The sequence below is a fragment of the Rhipicephalus sanguineus genome, chromosome 9 (assembly GCF_013339695.2).
Source record: "Rhipicephalus sanguineus isolate Rsan-2018 chromosome 9, BIME_Rsan_1.4, whole genome shotgun sequence".
Taxonomy (NCBI): domain Eukaryota; kingdom Metazoa; phylum Arthropoda; class Arachnida; order Ixodida; family Ixodidae; genus Rhipicephalus; species Rhipicephalus sanguineus.
The window spans coordinates 5,570,645-5,593,879 of NC_051184.2; the positions used below are offsets into that span (position 1 = coordinate 5,570,645).

At 46.1% G+C, this 23,235-nt stretch overlaps 2 protein-coding genes across 2 annotated transcripts in view; both read right to left on the reverse strand.

Moving 5' to 3' along the window:
* Window positions 1-698: 698 nt before the first annotated feature.
* Window positions 699-21,465, reverse strand: LOC119404484 (pancreatic triacylglycerol lipase). Its single transcript, XM_049418896.1, has 11 exons — window positions 21,435-21,465; window positions 19,302-19,381; window positions 12,669-12,958; window positions 10,698-10,844; window positions 9,831-9,939; window positions 8,116-8,232; window positions 7,322-7,453; window positions 6,035-6,286; window positions 5,332-5,452; window positions 1,565-1,741; window positions 699-825 (listed from the first exon to the last, which is right to left on the reverse strand). Exons 3-11 carry the CDS (start codon window positions 12,672-12,674, stop codon window positions 738-740), a joined length of 1,149 nt encoding a protein of 382 aa, XP_049274853.1. The 5' UTR covers window positions 12,675-12,958; window positions 19,302-19,381; window positions 21,435-21,465; the 3' UTR covers window positions 699-737.
* LOC119404492 (flavin-containing monooxygenase 5) overlaps window positions 21,435-23,235 on the reverse strand; it is a 161,022-nt gene continuing 159,221 nt past the window's right edge. The window contains exon 9 of the transcript XR_007417419.1: window positions 21,435-21,522. The gene's annotated coding sequence lies outside the window, so the exon portion shown is untranslated. The remainder of the gene's footprint in view (window positions 21,523-23,235) is intronic.

The following is a 23,235-nucleotide window of genomic DNA, read 5'->3' on the forward strand; positions in this document are numbered from 1 at the left end:
TCTTTCTAACCTCTCTTACCCCTTCTCCAGTGCAGGGTAGCAAACCGAAAAATTTTCTTCTGGTTAACATCCCTGCCTTTCACTTAACCTTTCTCTCTCCCCCAATATTTAACCTCCGTGCGTCAGCGCTAGGCAACATTACCCGACAACACTGGACACTAACTATTACGTAGTCAACAGTAGCCACGATTAGTCATCGTTAGCCAGCAGTTGGCGATGCTAACCATAAAAAAATTCACTGTCCAAGCACTCCGTACAGATAGTTAACGAGCGAAGCCGAAACGCGCAGCGTCAGTGTTTATCACGAGCTGGGATCTATGGAAGCTTCTTCTGCTGTAGCTGTTGATTTCCCTATCAACGCATCTTAAAGATGCGTGCTTCACACTTTGCGTTTGGGTATGTTAGCTTAAATGATATTACGAAGACCTAAAGGGTTTTATCGGTAACGTTTCATGTTTAGACGGGTGTAATCCCTTACTCTATATGCTGACAAAACCTGAAAAGAGACCAATTCAAGCACGAAAACCCTTAGAGGTTGCATATGTGACACCATTGCTTATTCATCATAGTTTTTGCCCACTCACGGACCACCACGTTTTACCACCTCCTGGTCGTGTACAGCTTCAGTGTAAAAGCAAAGAAAGCATACCTCCTCCCTATATAGCCACCTGTAGAAAGTTAAGCAAGCCAACCGTACCGTTAGCAGTCCCGACTTTATTCTTTCCTGTTTGCCGAAGTTAACAGGTAGTAAGCTGAACTTCTTCGCCAGAGGGTATCCCCGTTTTATTATAGTAGCAAAACTTCTTCATCTTCTTCCTCCTTTCGCTAGAAAGAGGGAAACAAAGATCGAAAGAAAAAGTTCAACGATCAATATGGAAATTATCAAAGTATGGTTCATGATGACGGAGAAAGAAACAACCACGCACATAGCGCTGTGTCTGGGTCTTTTTCTTTGTACGCCCTTGTCAATTCGCACATGCGCACTCTAACATGAATGATGACCAACTAGGCTGCCAGCGTGTTTTATACAAATCACGGTCTCGCTCTTACCGGGAAAAATTTTAGCATATTGCCGTTTGCGAACTCACTTCAAAAGATCACTTTCAGTAACCAAGAAACGGAAAATATGAATAGTGGCGCGTAAGACGTAGGACAAAAAAAATCCAGTCAGCTTCGCTCGAAATACTGAAGCTGATTCGCCAACGAAACACCGCTGCTGGTTTTCATTAGGGCATTAGGTAAGTTGCTGTCATTTTCAATGTTCATGTGGCACGAGTATTAGATCTCATTGTTACTATGTACAAAGGTCAACATTTTCGTCTTGAACACTATAGGTAGGAGGCCAGAAGCGCTCCGGACTGCATTGGCGACGTATACCAATTGCACCTGGTTTGAGACAGCCCACACCTGAGCATTCATTACTGGTGACAGCACATAGTGAAATGTGGTCTACCTCAGACAACGTGCTTTTGATGGAGGCCGTAGATGCTGTCCGGAATGCGCAGCTCCATGCAGCATTCTAGACAAGAGTATTGAGCGCCTCTTAAACGTATGGCGTACTCACTGCGTCTTCACGGGTTCGTTCATGGGCAAGACCTCCACATATCTGAGCAGCATGTTAGTGCGAAAGAAGAAGAAACGACTGCTTGTGTAGCGGAAGGATGCCGACTGCAGGTCGCCAATGTAGGCCCTGGTCTTCACGACGAACTCGTTCTTCACGGCACCGAACAGTCGGAGCGGCCTGCGCACCCATGGCGACAGAGCGGCTTAGCATGCTGCCATTTCATAACATACAGTCGCCCATTTCTTTTTTTTTACCTGAACGCGCGAACATCGACCGCCGAGTTGATAAGCGACGTACTGCAACGGAGCGCAGCGGCGAAACGAACGATAATACGCGCATGCGCGCTATAAGCAGTCCTGCGCAGGTGCCGTCTGCTAGGCTTTTCCGGCAACCGGACACGAGCCCCGCTTCTTTTGAGCACCGCCGTCAGCCTTTTTTTCTTATCTGAGCGCTCCTATCAAGTTATGAAGAAAAGGTCGAGTGGTCGTGCTTCAGATCGATGGGATGTGATTAAACCTGTTAATTATACTATGTGCGTATCAGCATTTTTAAAGCGGCGCTGTTAAACTTTTCGTTAACCCGTGCGGAGTCGACACGACGCTCTCATCAGAGGCCGGTGCGCGCTCTGGCTCTCTTCGTCCTCTTCTTCATGGTCTTATAGTCAGTCTTCGTGCTTAGTCAAGACAATTAAGCCAATCTATACTAAGATAAAGGTAGTTAAGACTATACTAATTAAGGCCATTGTAATTACGGCTTTGCTAACAAATCGGGCACTAATTAAAACCATGAAAATTAAAATCGTGTTAATTAGGGCGTACTAATTAAGACTGTTATAACTAGTCCAGGACCTTGCTAATTATTACATTGGTAATTAGGATTGTGCTAGGTAGAACTGTGATAATTAGTCCTTGTTTATTAGCAACGTCTTCATTATCGTGACGCTAACTTGCAAGGTCTTCATTAACATGATCCTAATTAGAAGTTCTTATTAGCACGATCCTAATAAGCAATATCCTAATTACCCGTCTTAATTAACAAGATCATAATTGGGTATAGCTTAATTATTTAAATCCTAATTATACTATCCTAATTAGCAAGGTCTTATTTAGCATGGTCTTAATTAGCGTCATTGTGACATGGCATGGCATAAGTAGCTTGATCTCAGCATAGCTTGGCTTGATTGGCTTGACTAACCATAATGACTAACTAAGACTATGAAGAAAAGGACGAACAGAGCCAGAGCGCGCACCGGCCTCTGATGATGAGAGTTTCTTGTCGAGGCGTCTCTCATAATCATATCGTGGTTTTGGGACGTTAAACCCCAGATATTATTATTAGTTTCTTGTCGACTCCGCACGGCATAACGAAAAGCTTAAGTACCGCTCTAAAAATGATGCGCACGTTGTATAATCAGTGTGTGTAGTCACATCCCATCCATCCCAAGCGATCATCCCAAGCTCAGAAAAGTAAAAATTACACCATCTCCCGCTAAAGGGGACCATGAGGCGATGCGAAGCCGGAGCACTTGCACGATCGCGTTCCGCTGGCGATCGTTGGGCATGCTACCGACCTCGCGTCGTGGAACGCGAAGAGGGACGCTACGCGCGTCGTATCTTCCATCTAGCCTGGCCGTTAATTCTCACAGGGCGAGTGGGGAACGCGGTCGACAGGCGGGCGAGAGGGGGGCAGGTAGGAGAGGATAGAGAAGGGGAGGGGACGCGCATGCGCTCGAGCTCATCGCGGCGTTGCGCAGGAGAGAATTTCGGCATGTCTAGCCCGCGTTTCAGAGGAAGAGTGGAAAGGGGGAGGGGAGATGGGTATGGGAGAGGGGGAGGGGGAGAGGGAAAGTGGAGAGGGGTAGGGGAGAGGAGGTGTGTGGAGAGGGTATGCGCATGCGCAGTAAGGTTGGTCACGCCGCACACCACCGGATTGAGCTCGGCCTTAAGATACTTCGCATCTAAAAAAGAATGATAGCATTGTTCAAAAGAAGCGGGGGTAGTGTCCGGTCCCCGGGAAAGCCTAGCAGACGACAGCTGCGCAGGACTGCTCATAGCGCGCATGCGTGTATTCTCGTTCATTTCGCCACTGCTCTCCGTTAGACGGAGCTGATCAACTCGGCGGTCGTCGCTCGCGCGTTCATGTTAAAAAAATGGGGGGGCTGTACACATTATTTAGACGAAAGCATTAGGTGCCTCACCATTCGCAAAAAGTGACCGCCTGCGGGGGCGGCGTCAACACGAGCGATGCTACAAAACCATCATCATGCGATAACATCACCTTCTGGCGACGTTATCAAAATTTGTGATATAATGACGTTACTGACGTCCCATGATGACGGCGTCCGATGACATCTTCGCTTAGTCAAACGTGGGCTGATCGTGGAGGCACTGCAAGAACAGATCAATGCAATTGACCGCGAACTAAAAGAACGAGAGAATGGCTTTCGCCGTGGAGTCGTCTTAGGCGATTTCATAAGGGTCCGTGTGACGTTTAGCGTATAATTGACTTTATCGGCCATTGTGTCAGTCCTCTTTCACATCGATATCTGGCGTAATCGATGCGCCTTTTGATCTCGTACCTTCAAATATGAGCTATCAGTGGTTGCAATCCACCAAGGACATTTTTATTGAAAAAGATGACTCACACGAGATATTTTTATCAAGAACTTCCCGTGAAAGAGTTTTAGGGGGCAGGTAATGACACCCCCCCCCCCCCCCCAACCTCTGTAACTCACGCCTCTGATCAATGAAGATTGAACTGGCGTATGAACAATGTATGGGCTTTGAAGTATGTAGGAGTCGACGGGAGTACAAACGTGAGCCGACGCAAGGCTGATAGTAATGCTGAAGTGGTGTAGATAGAACGATAAGTCGGCAAAAAGGTGTGGAGCTCACTCAGACTCACTCAAGAAATATATTTTGCGCTTAGGGCTCACTCGGACTCAGACTCATCAAAGTTTTTCTCAACCGGACTCACTCGGACTCAGACTCACTAAACATTTTCTCAATCAGACTCACACGGGCTCAAACTCACCAATATATTACTCAGCCGGTCACACTCACACTCAGACTCATGGCTCCATCTGAGTCTGAGTGAGTCTGAGTCGACTCATTAGTGAGTTTGCCGACCTATGGTAGCATGTTACAACCTCTCTAACACTTGAAGGAGAAAGCCTGCTGAACCCATGGTAATGCATTTACTTATGCAGTCGGCGACCAGACTTCTTACAAGACACAACAAGCCGCACTGAGAGACGCGCATTAAATTGCATTGCATTCTTCCTTCCCCCCCCTTCCCCTTTATGCTTTCCGCACCTCACGTGCATTGCATTACATTGCCACCAGGATCGGCCCACATTTGCCCAAGCGATGACGCAATGTGCTCACGTCATGAGGACGACACAGATTTCTGCGATCCGTGACGACGTTTCCACTCCACAAGCCTCTCACTCGGGGAAGGCCACGTGCATCCTTACACCAATTTTCCTCGCCTGTAGTATTTTGCTCAAGGCCGCCCCGCAACGAGACACATAAGGCCTTCGCCTTGTCTATGGTAATGCGAGTATTCAGTAACATATCAGTAAGGCACAGGAACTTCAGTAAGACACACGACAGCACTCTCAGCCACTCTGTTCTGTGTCTTCTTTGTGTATTGTTACGTTTGCACTGTTTTACCTATGAACAATTCGTGGACGTTGTATGTATTTCGTCTACTATAGCCGAGTGTGGCGGAAACCACTGAAGGGGCCTGAAATGTTCTGTACGTACTCCTCATTAATCTCGATCACAGCTCTTCCCCTGGTGCCGTCCAAGATGAGAACGAAATATCCGGTGGCGAAAATCTGCTCCGTCGTCCTCCACAACACGACGTTGATGAAGAAAGGGAACGCTGCACCAAATCAAACGACTGCATCACGTAAAAATTACTGTCAATAACGCATACATCATTCAAGCAGAACTTTTTGCTGGACTAGTTGGTGGGTACAGTGACACGTGCGGTAAATATTTGGAGGTGTCATGACGGAGTATAATTGAACTAAGGGAATAGCAGACGCAACAAATACACAAAAAATCAGCCAGTTCCACGTCTTGAAAGCCACCGGAAAGCGAAGCTGTAAGGGCGCGAGTGTATGTGATTGGCTAGCGAGATCACGTGGTGTCGTAAATACGCCGCTAAATTTGAAATACGCGAGCTTACCCAGTTTCAGCATAATAATGATCATGATTTCTTTTTTTTTATTTCCTTATTCCGTCTCCTCTCTGGTCACGTGACCGGCGTGACGACTACTACTACTACTACTACTACTACTACTACTACTTACTACTAGTATTACTACTATGATGACGACGGCACATGGTAGACTTAGCTTCGTTGTGGAAATCGAGTTTACGTTGCTTTTGCTATCTCGTAGTAGTCGATTCAGTGCACAATCGTCAATTATCGCGTAGAGAGTAAATGACGGCCGCTTACCGCAGAAGGGCGCCGAGTCCATGGTGTGCAGGTACATCTGGACCGAAGTGTTGTCCGTGGGCTTCCAGCGGTCCGCGTGAAGTCCCATGCGGGCGCACAGGTGCCCATTGTTGCCGCAGTCCGAGCAGCGGCCCTGGCGGAACGCCTCGAACGAGACGCACGCGAAGGCCAGTGACGTGCACTCGCGCTCCGTGATGCTGTCCAGGAAGAACTCCACGGCGCGCTCGTGGTTGCACACCACGGAGCGGGCGGCTGCGCGCATGTCGTCATTGGTGCGTCATCAAAGCGAGGACATGATGATGATGATGATGATGATGATTATAAGGAGGAGGAGTGTTGTCTGCTGCAGGTGGATGCATCATCGTCCTGGCTAGGCCTTGCAGAGGTCTAGCCAGCACGATGAGGGTCATAACGGCAATGAGCGGCCATGCGCGCTTCTTTTATTATTTTTATCTAATAAGTCCGTTGCACGCGTAGCCGCTGCCTCGCGCGGGCCGTGTTAGAATCTTCTGATGGGCTTGAGCGCGCGAACACGAACAGCTATATTATTCCGGAACTAACGCGGCCACTAGCGATAAGGCTCGAATGTTCGATGCATGTATAAAACGCCGGCGCACCTAGCCGCGGTTCAGTTTTATCGGCGGCCGATGCTCTGTTCGCCGCTATCAGTGTGCAGTGTGTATTGCTGTAGTTTGACTTTCCTTTTCCCGGCCACAAGTTCGGCCAAATAAAGAGTTTCATCTTGGACACGCCGACTGCTGCCTTCGTCGACGTCACGACCCCGTGACAATATTTATCCAGGCCATAGCCTTAAATGCCTCATCAAACGCGAAAATCGACCGTCGGCGGCATCGTGAACATGAGTGATAAAGAATCACCATCACGTGATGTCTTCACCATATGACGTCATCATGACGTCGCATAACGTGATGTCACATGAACGCCTCATCACATCCGAAGCTCCCGTCTGAAGTTAATCAAAAGTAGTAGCTCAAAGCGAGTAAAATTTATTGTTAGTAGTTACAGCCCCTCGTCTATTAAGTACTTATTTTACCGAGCAGGCTTCAATGTAACAGTAAATAGGAAGAAAATACATCGGTTTAAGTTTTATGAGAAAAATCTTTAAGGATAATTCAATAAGAGAAATGGGTAAGTAAAGGAACAGTAGTTAGAGGTAAATATACCGTAACCGATAAGCCATCTCGTCAGAACACTCAAGTGACTCTCTTTTGCTGCCACTTATAGTCACCTTACGCGAGTAGCTAAGTACTGACACCACACGCTTACCATGAATGGCCCCCTTAGTCAGTGTGGCCAGAAATGTTGAGCTCGTTGAGCAGCCGGGCATCTTAATGCCGCCGTTGGGATAGAAGTCAAGGTGTCCGACCGACTGGTACATGCCCAACCCTTCGGCTTTGTCTGAAAAGGAGGCATTGTGATATTCTCAAAAGATTGCGCGGTTGTATGTGCTACACCCAAACTTCAATTGCAGGTGCACCGTGGTGGGGAGCTGTGTTATACGTTTGACAGTCTGGAGTTTCTTTTTCTTCATTATTTAAATGCTATAAAAAGATGTTGATGCCTAAATAAAACACTGGCTCCTCCTTCGCGCTTGCGTAGGTGGAACGTACTACATATAAGGTACTCGATGGTTTCACAGAGGATTCTCAGTGTACCACCAGTACGTTAACAAAAACCGGTAGTGCATACAAACTAGAAGTTTGAATCCCGTGTCTGTCAGCTATTGTTTTTGATATGTCGGAAGTGTTAGGTTCTCCAACTTGACCTAAAGACACCGGAGTGCAGCAGAAAATGAAGGCTTGAATTGATCCAAATTGTAGAGATGGAATTGTAACGTCGCTGGAGCCGAAGGGTTTGCCTTCTGGACTTGACTTGCCGGAACGTAAGCTCCAGTGACACTTCTTGGTCGACTACTGGCTGACCTACCTGTCCTTCCCTCTTTCCCTTCCTCCTCCTCCTGACCTCCTCTTGTTCGACTAGTTTTGATCCCCGACTTGACATAATTCGCTTGGTTAGAAAAGGTTACATAAAAGTGGCCAGTCCCGTTTTTTTCGTCTTACATATATCGAACACCGATGCGCCGTCGGTGTGCAGCACGTCTACCAGCCGTGCGTCTGTCGGGTCCAGGCGCACCTCCTTCGGCATGTGCTGGAAGTAGGGATCGGCTGGATCGAGACCTGCAATTGTCACAGGTACTGTCATTATAGGCTCCTGGAGTAGAACTGTACCCTATCATTTATAATATTGTGTGTGTTACGGGAAAATAGATAACGGCGCCTTTCTGTGATATCGGGCAGTAGACACCCTATCAGTGGAAGATAATCTACGCTTAATGAATGAGGAACGCTGAAATCATCAAAACAACGCTCAGTAATCCATCAACACTCTTGTCAATCTGACAGCTTACACATGTGCAAACGTTACTACAGACTGACGTATTCTTACCTAAATCTCATTTCTAAGTTTCAGGACTGTCCATAAGAAATTTATTTTGTATACATGCCGTCAGTAACTGATGGCGCAACTAGAAAGATAGATAACAATTTTTTTTAATGATTGCCCCGGAGATGTTAGCCTCGTTCATCTCCTGATTTGCTACACTAGATGTCGGGTTTTGACTGTGGTGCATACAATGATCACATATCCACACAAATAACACGTACAGTCACGCACACACATATACACAGAAGAGTTATACATAAAGTATTGTTAAGATGTGTAGTACTCAAAAACACTAACAGCGCCTTTGTACTGCGCATCGCACAAGCGCAGCCTTGCCACGGGCCGAGGAGGCGCTGCAGCTCCAAGCTATATATAAAAGCTATACAAAACTATATAGTTTTTGTAAACGACATAAAGAAATATACATAAAAAGCATCCATTAGTGCTCACCAGAGGTTATGCCTCAAAGAATAAGTCAGTTCGGAAACTTTACAATCTTCGGGGGAAAGCGAGAATCAAAATGTTGGCAGAAACAAAAACATTTGCACTCAACAAAAGAGCTCGATATGCTCAATCGTTCGGCCAGTGGCGCTTCACGGGACATCATTCGGGTCAACTTAAGTGAATAACAGGACAAGTTTTTCTTAAGTTTGACGCGTACAACTTACCCAATGCCCTGAAACTTCTCGATATATTTAGTTCATCTAACCCACTGTCACTCCTGACTGCTCCCTACACTGATGTAGCCAGGGGTAGGGGTTGGGGGGGGGTTCAAGCCCATTTCACCTTCCCGGAATTTTTCAGATTTGCATGTGTATATATGCACTCGCACATAGGCACACACGAACATACATAAAAAATTTCTAACTACGCTACTGGCTCCCTTTGTTGCTGTATTGCTCCTTTGGCTTACACCCATGTCGTTAGTCACTTCCAATCAATCAATCAGTCAATTAATTAATTAATTAATTAATTAGATTTGTTTTTCTACAAAACTTTTACGCATTGTTTGAACCGATTGCCAAAATGTCAGTTGCTGGTTCAAATGATCGACAAGCAGATCACAGGAAGGAACTTAACAAAACATTAGTAAAAAAGAAGCAACCTGAAACATATAAACAAATACTCATTTATAATGCAACTACCAATTGGTCATGAGCATTTGAATGGAAAGCAATTAAACCACTATTTCATCCGAGCATTTGAATAGATTCCGTTCCTTACGCTAGCACCATCAAAAGAAATTAATAAGTCAATTTATTTTCAAGGATTTCATTCTTCAATTCCTTTTTATTTCGAGGTGCTGGTTGTAGAAAAAGAAAACCGAACTCGCCTGTGATTCGTCCAAGCCCCGGAAGCCTCTCGCCAGCATAACCAGCCACGTGAGCGCCGAGGCTGTGACCCAGTATATGGAATGTGTCCCGCTTCGCACCGAATGCTTTCTGCAGCGTATTTTATAGCGGGGAGGGACCATTGGAAAGATAAGAAAAAAAAAACTAGGTCAGCATTCAACAGCATGCACGTCGATGGCAACACTAATTGTTTGTGTTTTACGCCCCAAAACCACCATATGATTATGAGTGACGCCGTAGTGGAGGGCTCCGGAAATTTCGACCACCTGGGGTTCTTCAACGTGCGCCTAAATCTAAGTACACGGGCTTCAAGCATTTTCACCTCCATCAAAATGCGGTCACCCACAGATTTCGACACAGATTTCGTCGCTTACACTAGTACTGCTAGCGCATTTGAAAGCCAGGCTGTCCTTCCGAGACACGGTAAACATTCAGCTCCTTTTTATATCCCACATATTGTAAACTTGGGACCCTACCCGCGCTTTTCCAATCATGACCATCAAGGGGCTGCGTTCGCGTCAAATTGTGTCTTTGTAAGGGGTGTGCGAGTATTCGAATATTTGAAAAGCACTGAGGCTTCGTCTCCACAGGGATGGGACGTGAGTGCTCACGTAGTGCATCGGACTACGAAGCTCGGGAAGCCACACCTTACTGGCCATGCATTTACAATAGTTATCCACTGTCTATAGTGTGCCGTTCTGGCGAATAATATACTGATTTGTTCCTGATGCTCCGTTTGTGTTTTAATTGTAAAATTATAAATGCTAGGACGTGAACGTTGCACATATGCGAAAACCGAAATGCGACACGTGCGATCATCGTGGCGAGAATATCGCATGAATATTCACCTCCAGCTTATTGACCAACAGAGCTATCTCGGCGCCGACCACCCTAGAGTTGGCTGTGGCTTGGGTGTAAGGCAGAGCATTGCCGCCTTGCCAGTCGACGATAATGACGTTGCAGTCGCCCACCATGAGAAAGGCTTTCGTCATTTTCTGAAAGAGAAAAAAGAATTGCGTAGAAGATGTAACCAGGGGCTGAATGTGGCCACCGTAGATGTGAAATTACACGTGTAAACGTGCCTTTATACGCCAGTAACTTCAGCCTTTACGCAAGTAACACTATTTCATCAGTCCATTCTTCCATAAAAACTCAAAGGGTCCCTTATAGATTCGCCTAAGACGATTCGAATGCGAAAGCCATGTTCTTTTTCTTCTCGGTCGATGTATTCATCCTCCCCCGCTCTTCCGAAAGCTTTCTGTACCTAACGTAGTTTTGCATTGCCTCCGGGATCGGAGGCGTTGCAAGCTTTCTGCACCTCACGCGCCTCCGGGATCGGCCCACCTATGACCAAGTGACGATGTCGCGTGATGACATCATCATGTGACATCACTATGACGTCATGATGTCACAAATTTTTATTTGTGTCGTCATGATGACGTGTTATAGTGGCTCGTGTTGACGCCAATGGTCACATTTCGTGTTTGATGAGGCATCTAAGCCTTTCGCCTTAACAATTTGTGGGCTTTTACGTGCCATAACCATGATATGATCATGAGACACGCCGTTGTGGAGGGCTACGGAAATTTTGGCCATCCGGTGTTCTTGGACGTGCTCTTACATCGCACAGCATACGGGCCTCTAGTGTTTCGTCTCCATCGAAATGCGATCGCCACGGTATTTCAACTGTTGCTTTATTGTTCGAAGACCTGACTTACGTATTGTCACCTAACGAGGGCATGCACTTCGACCTGAGCGAGGCATCAACAAGGCCCGTAACTGAACCAAACGTAAGTGCACTGCTTCATTAATAAATAACCACACACATTTTCCCCCCATAAGAACCCCACCACCCGAACACTAAGGTGCAATCGACCGCAAAAGTTTGCGGACCACACGAGGGCAAGCCAAACAACCCATCGGCAGCAACGCTTGGCCGGATATCGGTCTTGTTATTCAATGGCATAACGATCTTCTATACTGCGGCTCAGCGCATTGTTAGCTCGTTGTTTTCACTCAAGGCACCCATCTGCAAATCTGCAATAAGACCGTCACACTTGTACTTTTATAGCAGTATCGCAGCAATCACGACCTGCCCGGTGCAGTGTACCGCCAGGTAGATATAAGATTGTACAAAGAGTTGCGGCTGATAGCAGATGCGTCAATATTCTGCTCTCGACATAGAAGCACGCAGTCATGGCTTCCGAAGGGCGCGTCGCGTTAGGAAGATAGACAAAATACTTCTTCGTAGTGAGAAAATAAATAGGCCATCTATTAAGGGAATAATAATGATCGACTACGTCCCGAAACCACGATATGATTATGGGGGACGCCGCAGTGGAGGGCTCCAGAAATTTCGACCACCTGGGGTCCTTCAACGCGCACCTGAGTCTAAATACACGAAGGTAACAGCTTGGGCTTGTCGGTGCAGCATGATACAGGGCAAATGCGCAGAGAACGCTCACGAGCGCTGCTCGAGTGTGTCACTTCACTGTCCTCTTCACCGCCTCTTTCCTTTACTCGTCTTCTGCTCATTTACCATGTGCGTGAGTACACAGGTATTTAGCACATCGCCTCCATCGAAATGCGGCCGCTGCGGCCGGGATTCGATCCCGCAACCTTCCGGTCAGCAGCCGAACATCGTAACCACTAGTGCGCCACGGCGGTTCCAATTGAAGGAAGGATGCGTATTAGGCGCGGCGGTACTCTCGATTGCCGCTGATGTAGCGGAAGCGTCGCGCAGAGGCTGTTGGCCACGCGTTAGCGTGGTCCCTAAACTTTTGCGGCTGACCGCACGTTCGTTGACGCCTTGCGCTCACCCTCATCCAAGCTCCGAAGAAGAGTGTGTCCACCCAGCCGTGTACCAGGACCTTGGTCGGCCTGTTCGCCTTGAAGGTTGCCGACCTGGCGACTTCTTCCTGCGTCGAGGACCATTTTAAAAGCTCGCCTCGCTTGGTGTTCTCCCGGGAGTAGAGTATGAACCGGGTGTCGATGTGTTCCCGCTCCTCCGGGAAGAAGTTGAAAGGGCGGTAGATCTCGTGGAAGAACGCTCGTCCCGTCTTGAAGCACCCGAGCTCCTTGAAACATTTCTTTTCCAGCTGTCCGGGGCCTGGAACCAAACAACGAGTTTCTTAAGGGCCCTCTAAACAACCTCTGAATATACAAGGGACTAACGCGTTATCGGCCCAATTCGTCACCCCAGCTGTCTGTTCATGTGACGTCAATGACCATAGGCGTGCGCAGAGGGGGGCAGGGGGGCGAACGCCCTCCCTAGTCACCTAAGAAGAGGGGGGCGCAAAGTCTGCCCCATCCATTGACTTAATAGGGAGGAGGGGGGCGCCGCGATGGACTAACTACTGTAACTACTATAACTGTGCGGTTAACTATTGCACTATCTCCAGAATTAACCCACTTTTGCGGCCCCTGTCAAATAGCCCTTCCGCGGCCTGACAAAGGTTTACAGACCAGATTCCTTTAAATCTAGCACTCGCGTTTAGAGGCAGCATATACTATAATCTCGACACAAGTCATCACTTGTAGTCGTGGCTAGCACAGAGGCTGCGGGTTCGGTTACGTCATATATCTGATGGTGAACCAACACTGTCATCAGGCATGCGATAAGGACAGGCCGCACGCTATAATGAACGTTCGCGCCACGTGACCAACAGCCGCCAGACAAAAACAGCTACCTTCTAGAAGCATTGAATATTAGGATTAGGGTGTTTTTAGCTAAGTTGCACCTAGTATTACAAAAACAGACATATGTTCTACGCGTGTCGAATAATAATTGTTCGGATTTAACATCCCAAAACCATGATATTGTGGGCATTTATTATACACATCTTCTTCCTTTATACATTATCATGATCATAATGCATTTGGGTATGCATCCTCATGTTCGTCATGTATCATCATCATCGTTGTGCGTGGGTTCACCGTGCCTGTTCGCTGCCGGGTCTTCGGGCCAAAAAGACGTCTGCCCAACCATTTTTTATTATTGTATTCCATTTTATTAATGTATAGTGGGCATAATAATACACGATATTATTATGAGGGACGCCGTAGTGCAGGGCTCCGGAAATTTCGACCACCTAGGATTCTTCAACGTGCACCTAAATCTAAGTACACGGGCATCTAGCATTACCGCGTCCATCGAAAATGCGGCCAGAATTCGATCCCGCGACCTTCGGGTCAGCAGTCGAGCACCATAAGCACTAGACCACAGTGGCCGGAGCACGCGTGTTGAATTGGCCCAGTATTACTCTGAACCGTATGCAGTACGTCAGGGTATTTTTACAACCCGCCAAGTTGGATAATTAACAAATATTGCTTAATTAACTATTTAATTAGTAATTATGGCGAAAAATATTCAAGAGTTGTAGCACCTGTTCTGAAACGTCGGAATGTTTTATCTATTCTAAGATAACTACAAATCCGCCAAGCTACGTAATTAAGAATAATTTCTTAATTAACATTTAATATAGTAAATCTAAAGAAAAATATTCGATAGAAAAGTTGTAACGCTTGTTCAGCAACGTCCGATTACTTCATCTATACTAAGATGGCTGCCCTGTTTAATTTCTTTCACCTTTTCTTTAGAATGCGAGAAATTAAACAATATACTTGGCGCAAGTTTCCCGCAACACCCCGTATAGCAAGCAATACTTACTGGACTTGTTGACGGCCGACGCTGTCGCAGTCCAAATCAGCACCGTTACCAAGGTTTCAAAGGTATTCCTCATGGTGCGAGAAGGCAGAGTAATCCACTACTCTCACAACAGGTCGAAGTAGAGATAAACTTTGCGCTTAGGTTGTTTTGTAACGCGATAAACTACTCACGCTGACCTTATCGTGATCATTGTATTGACTAATCGCGAATCCTGCTGCTCAACTTTTTTCTTTGTTTTTTTTTTACGTTGCCTTAGAATTTGTGTCTAGAAAAAAGCGAGCAGAAAGCAGCAATAAAATAAAAAAAAAACAATTCGCGTGAATTCGCGTGTAAATAGGCGTCCAGTTGGCCAGCTAGTTTTAGCGGCATCGATTGTTAGGCAGCTTGTCTATCGTTTATAAAGGTGTTCCGCAAAACAGTAAAAAAAAATAAGAAGGCCTGCTTGGAGCCCATAAAGGTGGTAAAAACGTCTATACAGCAGCTGTCACAGCGCACCCTATATTGTCTTTCGTTCGGTTTTTTTTTTTTGCCTTTTTCTTCGGTATAAATATTTTTCTATTCGTCAGAACAACTTCGATGTCCGTGTTGTACAGCTGACATATGTTTGATTTATGCTAAACATCTGGGCGACGCCTCTATTTAAAAATAGTTTAAAAAGCGCGATGAAAATACAGAAGTACTCGAGATATCTTGAAGAAAATAATGAGGTCTGTACTTAACAGCTTGTGTGAATTAGATCGCCGCATGTATTGTTCGGGCGTGCGCCTTTACTCGCACTTAGCTTTCACTGCTATTGGCAACCTTACGTTTTTTTAACCATGACATCCAAGACGAATGCGCATCACCAGATCTAGGAGGCCGTGATATAATCATCGGGTTTCCAGCAATATAATTGTAAGGCATTCGCTCTCTGGCGCAGCTGTCTACTGAGACGTCAGAGTTTAGTGAATCAGTAAGTAGAAGTGTCATGGCAATTGGTTACTCAGACAATGACACCCAAGTACCGTATTTATTCAAATCTAAGCCGTTGTTTTTTCGAAAAAACGATGTGCGAAAGTGGGGGGGGGGGGGTAGGCTTAGATTCGAGTACAACGATTAGTTTTTTTTTTTTTTTTTTTCTGGCCTTGCGAATTTCGGGGGTCGGCTTAGAATCGGGGCCGGCCTAGATTCGAGTAAATACGGTAGCGGGGAAAGGTGGGGGGGGGGGGGTGCAAGCCTATGTTTCTGCGTGTTGAAGGACGCACGCACAATAAATCATTGTTGTAGACAGAGCTTGAAGTTTAGTTATGCGAGGTGCATTGAACCAGTCTACCATATAATTTGGATAAGTTTAGCCGGTCATTGGAGATATTAAGTTGGATAGGAGTGGCGAGTGCACCCTCCCCCCCCCCCCTTCTCCACCGGCATGTGCACATCTGCGCCGTTTCATTGTGTGGAGTTACGTAAATATTGCTATAATAACAACCTAGTGTGCTCTGGCAGACGAAGCTAATGGTGACACGTGACTGTTAATGACGACAGGTGAGTTTTGTAAAGCTCGCATTTGTGAATAGCCTCCCAGAAATCGCAACTTTGTGTTGGTTCAATCAAACTTGTACTTTCAGTTAGGGTTGTTTACAAAAGCGCGATTAGGTGTTGCGGCTTTGTCTTTAATACAGACAGACCTTAAACCATCTGCTCTCAGTTTAACTACTGAAATTCCTTATTTTGCTGCAAGTGTAATAAGTGTATTGCGAATTGAGTAAAGAGTTGTTCATCCAGAAATATTTATACTGAAGTCGGTGATGGCCGCAAATCCATAGGCACTTTCGAGATTGCCGCGTTGCGTATGAGAGGCGAACCTCGAGAACTGTTCATACACATCTCACTAGATGGCGAATGCTGTCCGAGTGTGCTATGTGGGCGGGAAAGATGAATTTTCAGAGAGATAGTGCGCGCTTTCTATTGGAGTACGCGTATGTAGGAATGTCTAGAAATATGGACGTTACGCTATCAATTCAGACTAGTCGGACACTTTCGTGGAATGAACATCGGAACATGTTTGTATTGGACCCCTCCCCTTATATAATTCCAACTTCTGCAGATCTTTGGCAGCATTTCTGGGGAAAAAAAAGATAAGTGCATTCCGGGATTAGAAGACCTATCCTAAGCTGAGTTCTTAGAAGTATAGTAAATGGAGTTTCCATCATGGTCATCATCATCATCCAAAGAAGCCGTAGCGCTGGAAACCCTGGGACAAAGGAAGGGTACTGGTTTTTATTTCTGAAACCAGTTTACCGCGACGGACACGCGTCAGTGCATTGCAACGACTGCAGTTGTCTTCTTGTGTTTAATGGATGTGCAGTTTTGTATAGAAGCATTGATAAGGATACACGGGAGATAGTCGAGGTCAGTCTGATTGCAATAGGAGGTGCCAACTGTGTCAGCGCCCCATCAGTTACTCTGAGCGCAGAGCAAAATCGCATATCTGGATGATGCTGACTTGCTTGTGTGATACAAGTTTACCTGTCCGCGTCCTTGTTATAACCTCAATGAGAATCAACAGACACTCAAGCCAAGGAAAGTAGAGGGGACATTACTTGTAGTAATTGAGACATAAATGTGAAGAAATTAAGGGGGACGAAACGACAACGAGTCGACGGCAGGAAAGTTGTCTCATTAAGTTTGTGTCTAACAAAAAAAAAAAAAACGAGCCCTTTAATTATTCTTCCTTCGTTCATCTTTGTTATAAGTATCACATATTTCAGAAATAAAAATCAGTTGTTAGAATAGCGTGCACCATGTCTTCTTCCTTGGTCCCTGTGTTTTCAGCGCTATGGCTTCATTGAATGTTCCGAGCCAACTAGCCCAAACGTATGCGCCCTTGGAATTTGTCGTCGTCATAATCAACAACTGCAAAGAGCGACCCTTTTGATGACTGACGTCATCACCTTGTGTTTATCTAAATATGACTCCTAAACGTAGATTTTGAAGCAGTCTATAACGTTATTTTAATTAATCTCGTCAACAGCAGCGATACGACTTAACACTGTACATAATTTCTTGCAGTATCACGGAAGCTGGTGTGTGCCGCGCAGTGCGACTGAAAAAAAGTAAAACAGAAGAAATCGCGTCTACAAAATGTCCCTTTTCTTCACAAGGACATGTTGCCGGGCTAGTTGGTTGGGATTCATTACACGCAGCAGCGCAACACGACAGAAACCGCGACAGAAGACACAAACACAACGCCAGTTTTAAACTAAAAGGTTTATTTTGCGATCACGCGTGCTTTTTCTACAAAGGCCGCTGACCGATAACAAAGCAAAGTAAACAAAAAAGCAAAGATAGCTACTATTTTTGTTTGTTGTTTACTTGGCTGTGTTATCGGCCCGCTGCCTTAGTAAAAATAGCACGTGCGATCGCAAAATAAAACTTTTAGTTGAAAGTTAGCGCTGTGTTTGTGTCTTCTCTCTCGGTCCCGGTCGTGTTGCGCTGCTCCGTGCAATGAACCCTCTTCTTCGTCCTGCTTCCTAAGCCCGTTACGTGTCCAGCTCGGCGATTTCGTCCCTAATGTTGCTCTTGGCACGTTCTTCGTATATTCTCCGGAAAGGCTCCGTTGAGAAGATGTTGGGAATCTGCAGAAAAGAGCGAAGAACCTGCGAAATACCGACGCGAAAAAAAGACCATGTCATGTAAAATCAAGTCGTATATGTCATGCATGTTATGACTGTCATTTTACGACCTGTCATTTACTTTCGTCATACACTCTTGTCATACCATACCAATTTTAGTTGTATCTAGTTATTGAGACGAGTGTGAGAGGAACATGACCATGTCATCTAAATCATGAAGTACACGACATGTATATCATGATTGTCATCTTACGGCCTGTCACTTATTTTCGTCGCACATTCATGTCACGCCATACCAACTTTGGTCATGTCTAGTTATCGAGAATTTTGTGAGAGGACCAAGACCATGTCATGTAAATCATGACATACATATGACATGTATATCAGGATTGTCATCTTACGACCTGTCATTTATGTTCGTCATACACTTATGTCATGCTATGACAGACAGACAGACAGACAGACAGACAGACAGACAGACAGACAGACAGACAGACAGACAGACAGACAGACAGACAGACAGACAGACAGACAGACAGACAGACAGACAGACAGACAGACAGACAGACAGACAGACAGACAGACGCTGCGCATATAAAAAAACAGTTAGTGCGCGCAGGTTGCCTCAGTCCAAGATTACTAAATTAATTAACAGTTAGCTATTTATACATAACAGAGGTGTGGAAAGAGCAATCTTAAAGAATGAGTCGAATACGGATGAAATCTAGTGCCAGAAAGTCGAATTGAATACCGAAGAAATTTCGAATAAGGAACAGCCGTTCTGAGTATAGCCTGCATTGTACAACTTAAAAAACTAGGGGAGGCCACGCCCAGGTCACGGAAGCGCGCCTAAATTAAAGTACCCCTCATGAATTCGCCAATGTTCGACGGCAGGGTCACTGTCCGTTCGGCTCATGACGTCAGTCTATAGAGTGCACGCCCATTGGTGCAGGCATTTTGATTGACACCATGCCATGGCAATGAAGACGTTAACCTTGTTAAACAGCACTCATTGTCGCCTATCGAGGCTGTTTATTGTCAAAACTATTATGTGTCACGAAATATATTCACGCTTTTGTTCATCTTGCTAAAAGAATGCCGTTGGATACAAGAAAACATACTGCGTCCTGTCAACCAATTGCAACGTCTGACGTACACATCATTCAAGTTACCTTTGACCGAAGGCTTTTGTAGACGGCGTCGGGAACAAAACTGTATTCCAGGCGCACTCTTTCTGTGTAGTCTTTGTATTCTGTAAAAAGCAAAAGGGAGAAAAGGAAAGAAGTTCTCGCTTTTGCAACACCTAATTATCCTTAGGCGTCTTGAAATGATTGAATCATAACACATACTGCCCATGTTCTTTCGATCATGAGCGTATGTTCAACCGCCCAGCTGCATAGGTGTAGCCAGAGAGGGGGGGGAGGGGGGAGGGGAGGGGGGGGAGGGGGGAGGGGAGGATGCAGCTCCCCCGAAATTTGTCGGTTTTTATGTCAGAATGGCCCAATGTTAAAGGGAACACTCGCCTTCAGGACTTGTCCAGATTTTGCACTCTTGCAAAATCACAGTGGCTTAGATTTTGCATAAGACTACTAGTGGGTGGCAGTTCTGACTCCTTTTTACATACTGCCGTGCGTGAACAATGTTTCCAGATCCACTTGCCGACACGAATATGAAAGGTGCTCATTAGAGTGTTCCCTTTAACAGTACGGTACTGGACATATATACAGAGAGAGATACAAACACACACATGCATATACACGGCACCCCCCCCCCCAGCCATAAAAAATTCTGGCTACGCCCCCGCAGAAATGGCGGGGGCATAGCCAGAATTTCTTTTTTCAGAGTTTCACATACTTTTTCAGAGTTTCACATACATACTGTCAGAGTTTCTACATATTTTTGCACGCATTATTTATAGGTACACTAAAGGCAAATAACAATTTATGTCAGAGCGAAAGGTCAATGCCTGAGAACGTCTCAAACGTCAACATTATACACAGCTGTGCGTTAGCAGTCGAGAAAGTAAGGTAAATGTAGTAACCAAATTGCGCCACTAGCGGAACATTCTGGAACACAAGCCCGATGTTGTAGTGGAAACTCGGTGCAACTAATCCCAAGTACTCAAACTACCCATGACAAAAACAAGAACATTTAATTCTATTAAAATGTAAATTGTACATTTCATTCTGATTCATACTCCGCTAATGCCCCTGGCTCCGTTGCGCCGCAGCGCCGGCTGTCGGGGAGTAAAGGCTGGCGAATGGTATACGTCATTGGAGGCGGGTGGCTTGAACTGCGCTAACGGTATGCGTACCACTAAAACGTGATTTTCTTTCGAGCCAAACATTTCCTTCGCATGAAACAAGCACTACGGGGTTTATGGAACGCTATTTCAACAATCCACGTCGACTCAGTATTTGCCTTTAGTGTCCCTTTGGCGACCTATGCGATGTGTAGAATAAGTTGACAAGCATGAAGACCGAGGGCATGTGACGGAATGCGAGTGCGTGCCAGTGCACGCGTGAGTGAGTCGAATACAGCAGTTGACTCACCGGCAGGGCTGCTGCCCAGCACGCACATATCGAAGTCGAGGAAGAAATGCTTGTCCTCTCGGCCGTACATGCCCTCTTGCTTGTGTTCTTCCGTACTGTGCAACTTCGTGAGCTGAATCAACTCCGTCACCGAGAGGTACAGCTCGGAGTCCTGCACATGCGTACGCGAGCGCAACAGAGTTGGAAGCGTGTTCATGCTTTATCCGCTATACCACAGCAAACGGAAAGGGAAAGGATGGAAGCATCATGAAAAAGACATTTCGTTCCTTCTTGAATGTGAACAGACGCTTACATTCTTAATATAAACAGCAACGACCATGGCAATGTTACTTCAGATTTTAAGTTTGTACATTAACTTGTGTGACCGTCATGTCTGTTGATAATAATTTTTTAAAAGGTAGGCCATAATTCTCACAGCCCATACGTAACACATAGATACTACGTAAAATACGTTAAATCGCACAAGACGAGGACAAAAAAGAGGCTCGAGACGGACGAGTACTGACTTACAACAATAAGTGTGTCTCAAAATCTGCTCTATGTCGTCGCCTTATGCGCTTTCTATCGTGTCTTACCAGCGTGTCCAAACAGTCAGCTTAGGGAACGCGCATTGCGTCTGCGAATAGTTGTATCTGTAACACAATCGCAGCGTCATCATTACCACGCATCATTGTCAGCATCATGTTCGCGACCCCGGAGTGTTGTATGGCTGATAATTCGGTTGCAGGTGGCAAGGTAAATGAAGCGACGCACCGTAGGAATTCTAGCTTCTTCCGCGAACCGCCGGAAGGCTTCTATGCATCGTTCCTCGTTGTCCTGGGACTTGGGGTCGTACTCGAGGCTGTAGAAAAGAGAGGGTGGAAGGAGTGGGGGAGGTGACATGCATTCTTACATTCAGTCAAGGGAGTTGCTTGTTGGGCGGGTTTGTTCAATATTACACTCGAAAAAAGGCACAAAAAGCGCGGAAATAGGAAAACACCGAGAGGCAGAAAACAATGACACAGAGGCACTACTAACAACTGAAGTCTATTATCGAAAGCATCCCTCCTCTCTAGTGCGCACGGAACATGCGCAAAAATACTCTAAATAAAGCACTGTACTCATCTTATCTATGCACGTCACCACTGATAAAGAAATTTACACACTTCCTCGGTAAAAAACACAGAAAGTGCGCTTACACATTTTTCAAGTTTCCAAACGCGATATGCTTCAATCAATTCTCATTCACGATGCGTCTTAGCTTTACCACAACTAATACGTTCCGCCCCCCCCCCCCCCCCCGAGATTTCTTTTTGCCATGGCGTATGGAGCTCAATATGACAGTCGATCACATCTGCCTGCCTGACCCCCCGTTCAGATTAAGGAGGTGCCCCCCCCCCCTCGCCCTCGAAAAAAAATTCTGGCTATGCCCCTGAAGACGAGTGCAAGATGATAAAAGATTCGCACGTTCCTGCAACCGGATATTAATGCATCGCCCAGTCCGATGTATCCCTAATCACCAACAAGCTATAATACTATATTACACGACACATGCGTCTCACGTGCTCTATCCCCTTGCATGTTTGGTATCGCATGATACCTCTTGCGTATCGTGCTGCGAAACCCTCTTAAAGGGGTCATGAAGCACCCCTTGGGCTTGTTGAAAAAACACATCCTGCGGAAAGCTGACACGGCTATGAACTGCTCTGCCAAATATTACAGTCGTGCGCGCCGCGTAAAGGCCACAAGCGGAGCGCGAAGTTGCCGTTTCCTCACGCGCCCTCTTTTCAAACAGAGGCCGGTTCTCACTCTCGTCGGTGGGCGGGGCGTCTGCACGTTTACGTCGCGGATCTGCCAGTTTACGTCGCAAGAGACATAGCATGCTTATTGGCCGATAGCCGACGTAAATCGAGAGCGGCGTTCGGATCAGATGCGCTTCTTGCCGCGGGGTGCCGCCACTTGCCGGCGCCGCACTCCTCAGTACACGGTAGCCGCACTCGCGCACGCGAATCACAGCGGGAGAGCGATCGCGTTTCATGACGCGCGCTGACGTAACTTCTTTCCCCCGTGCCATCCCTCCCTATGTAGCTTCCAGTGCGCTCGTCGGCACGAGAAAAGAGAGAAAGCGCTGAGAGCGTGCGCCAAACTCCCGTAACTCCGCTGATTCTTGACGGATTCGAGAAATTTTTGCGGCAATCGATTCGGGAGGCAGTAAACTCCGATACTAAGGTCATTATATGATGACTTGGAAAAGTGGTTCATGACCCCTTTAAACAAACTTGCAATTTTGCAACGTGCAGAACATACCAATCTGATATCGTTTTTGGCAGGAACCTTTTTCAACCGGCGTGAAATATCGTGTACATGCGAAATAACCAGGACGTTGTTTTTCGTTTGGTTCAGAACATCGCAGTTACTTATGTGTTTCAATTTTAAATGCTTAAGCAAAAATTCACCCACAGCGGTGATCAAAAGCTCAGGGTAGCTTGCCGCTAACAACTTATTTTCTGGCTAGACAACTCTGTCTTGCCTTTGATGAATGCAGCTTTTTCCCCACGGTATTTCACAAGCATAA

Bases quoted from the DNA above. Each gene is read 5' to 3' on its own strand.
- LOC119404484 (XM_049418896.1), bottom strand. The intron at 9,940-10,697 runs GTGAATATTCAT...AATACGCTGCAG, and splicing joins TGTTGGTCAATAAGCTGGAG to AAAGCATTCGGTGCGAAGCG. The intron at 1,742-5,331 runs GTACGTACAGAA...ATGGGTGCGCAG, and splicing joins GTGATCGAGATTAATGAGGA to GCCGCTCCGACTGTTCGGTG.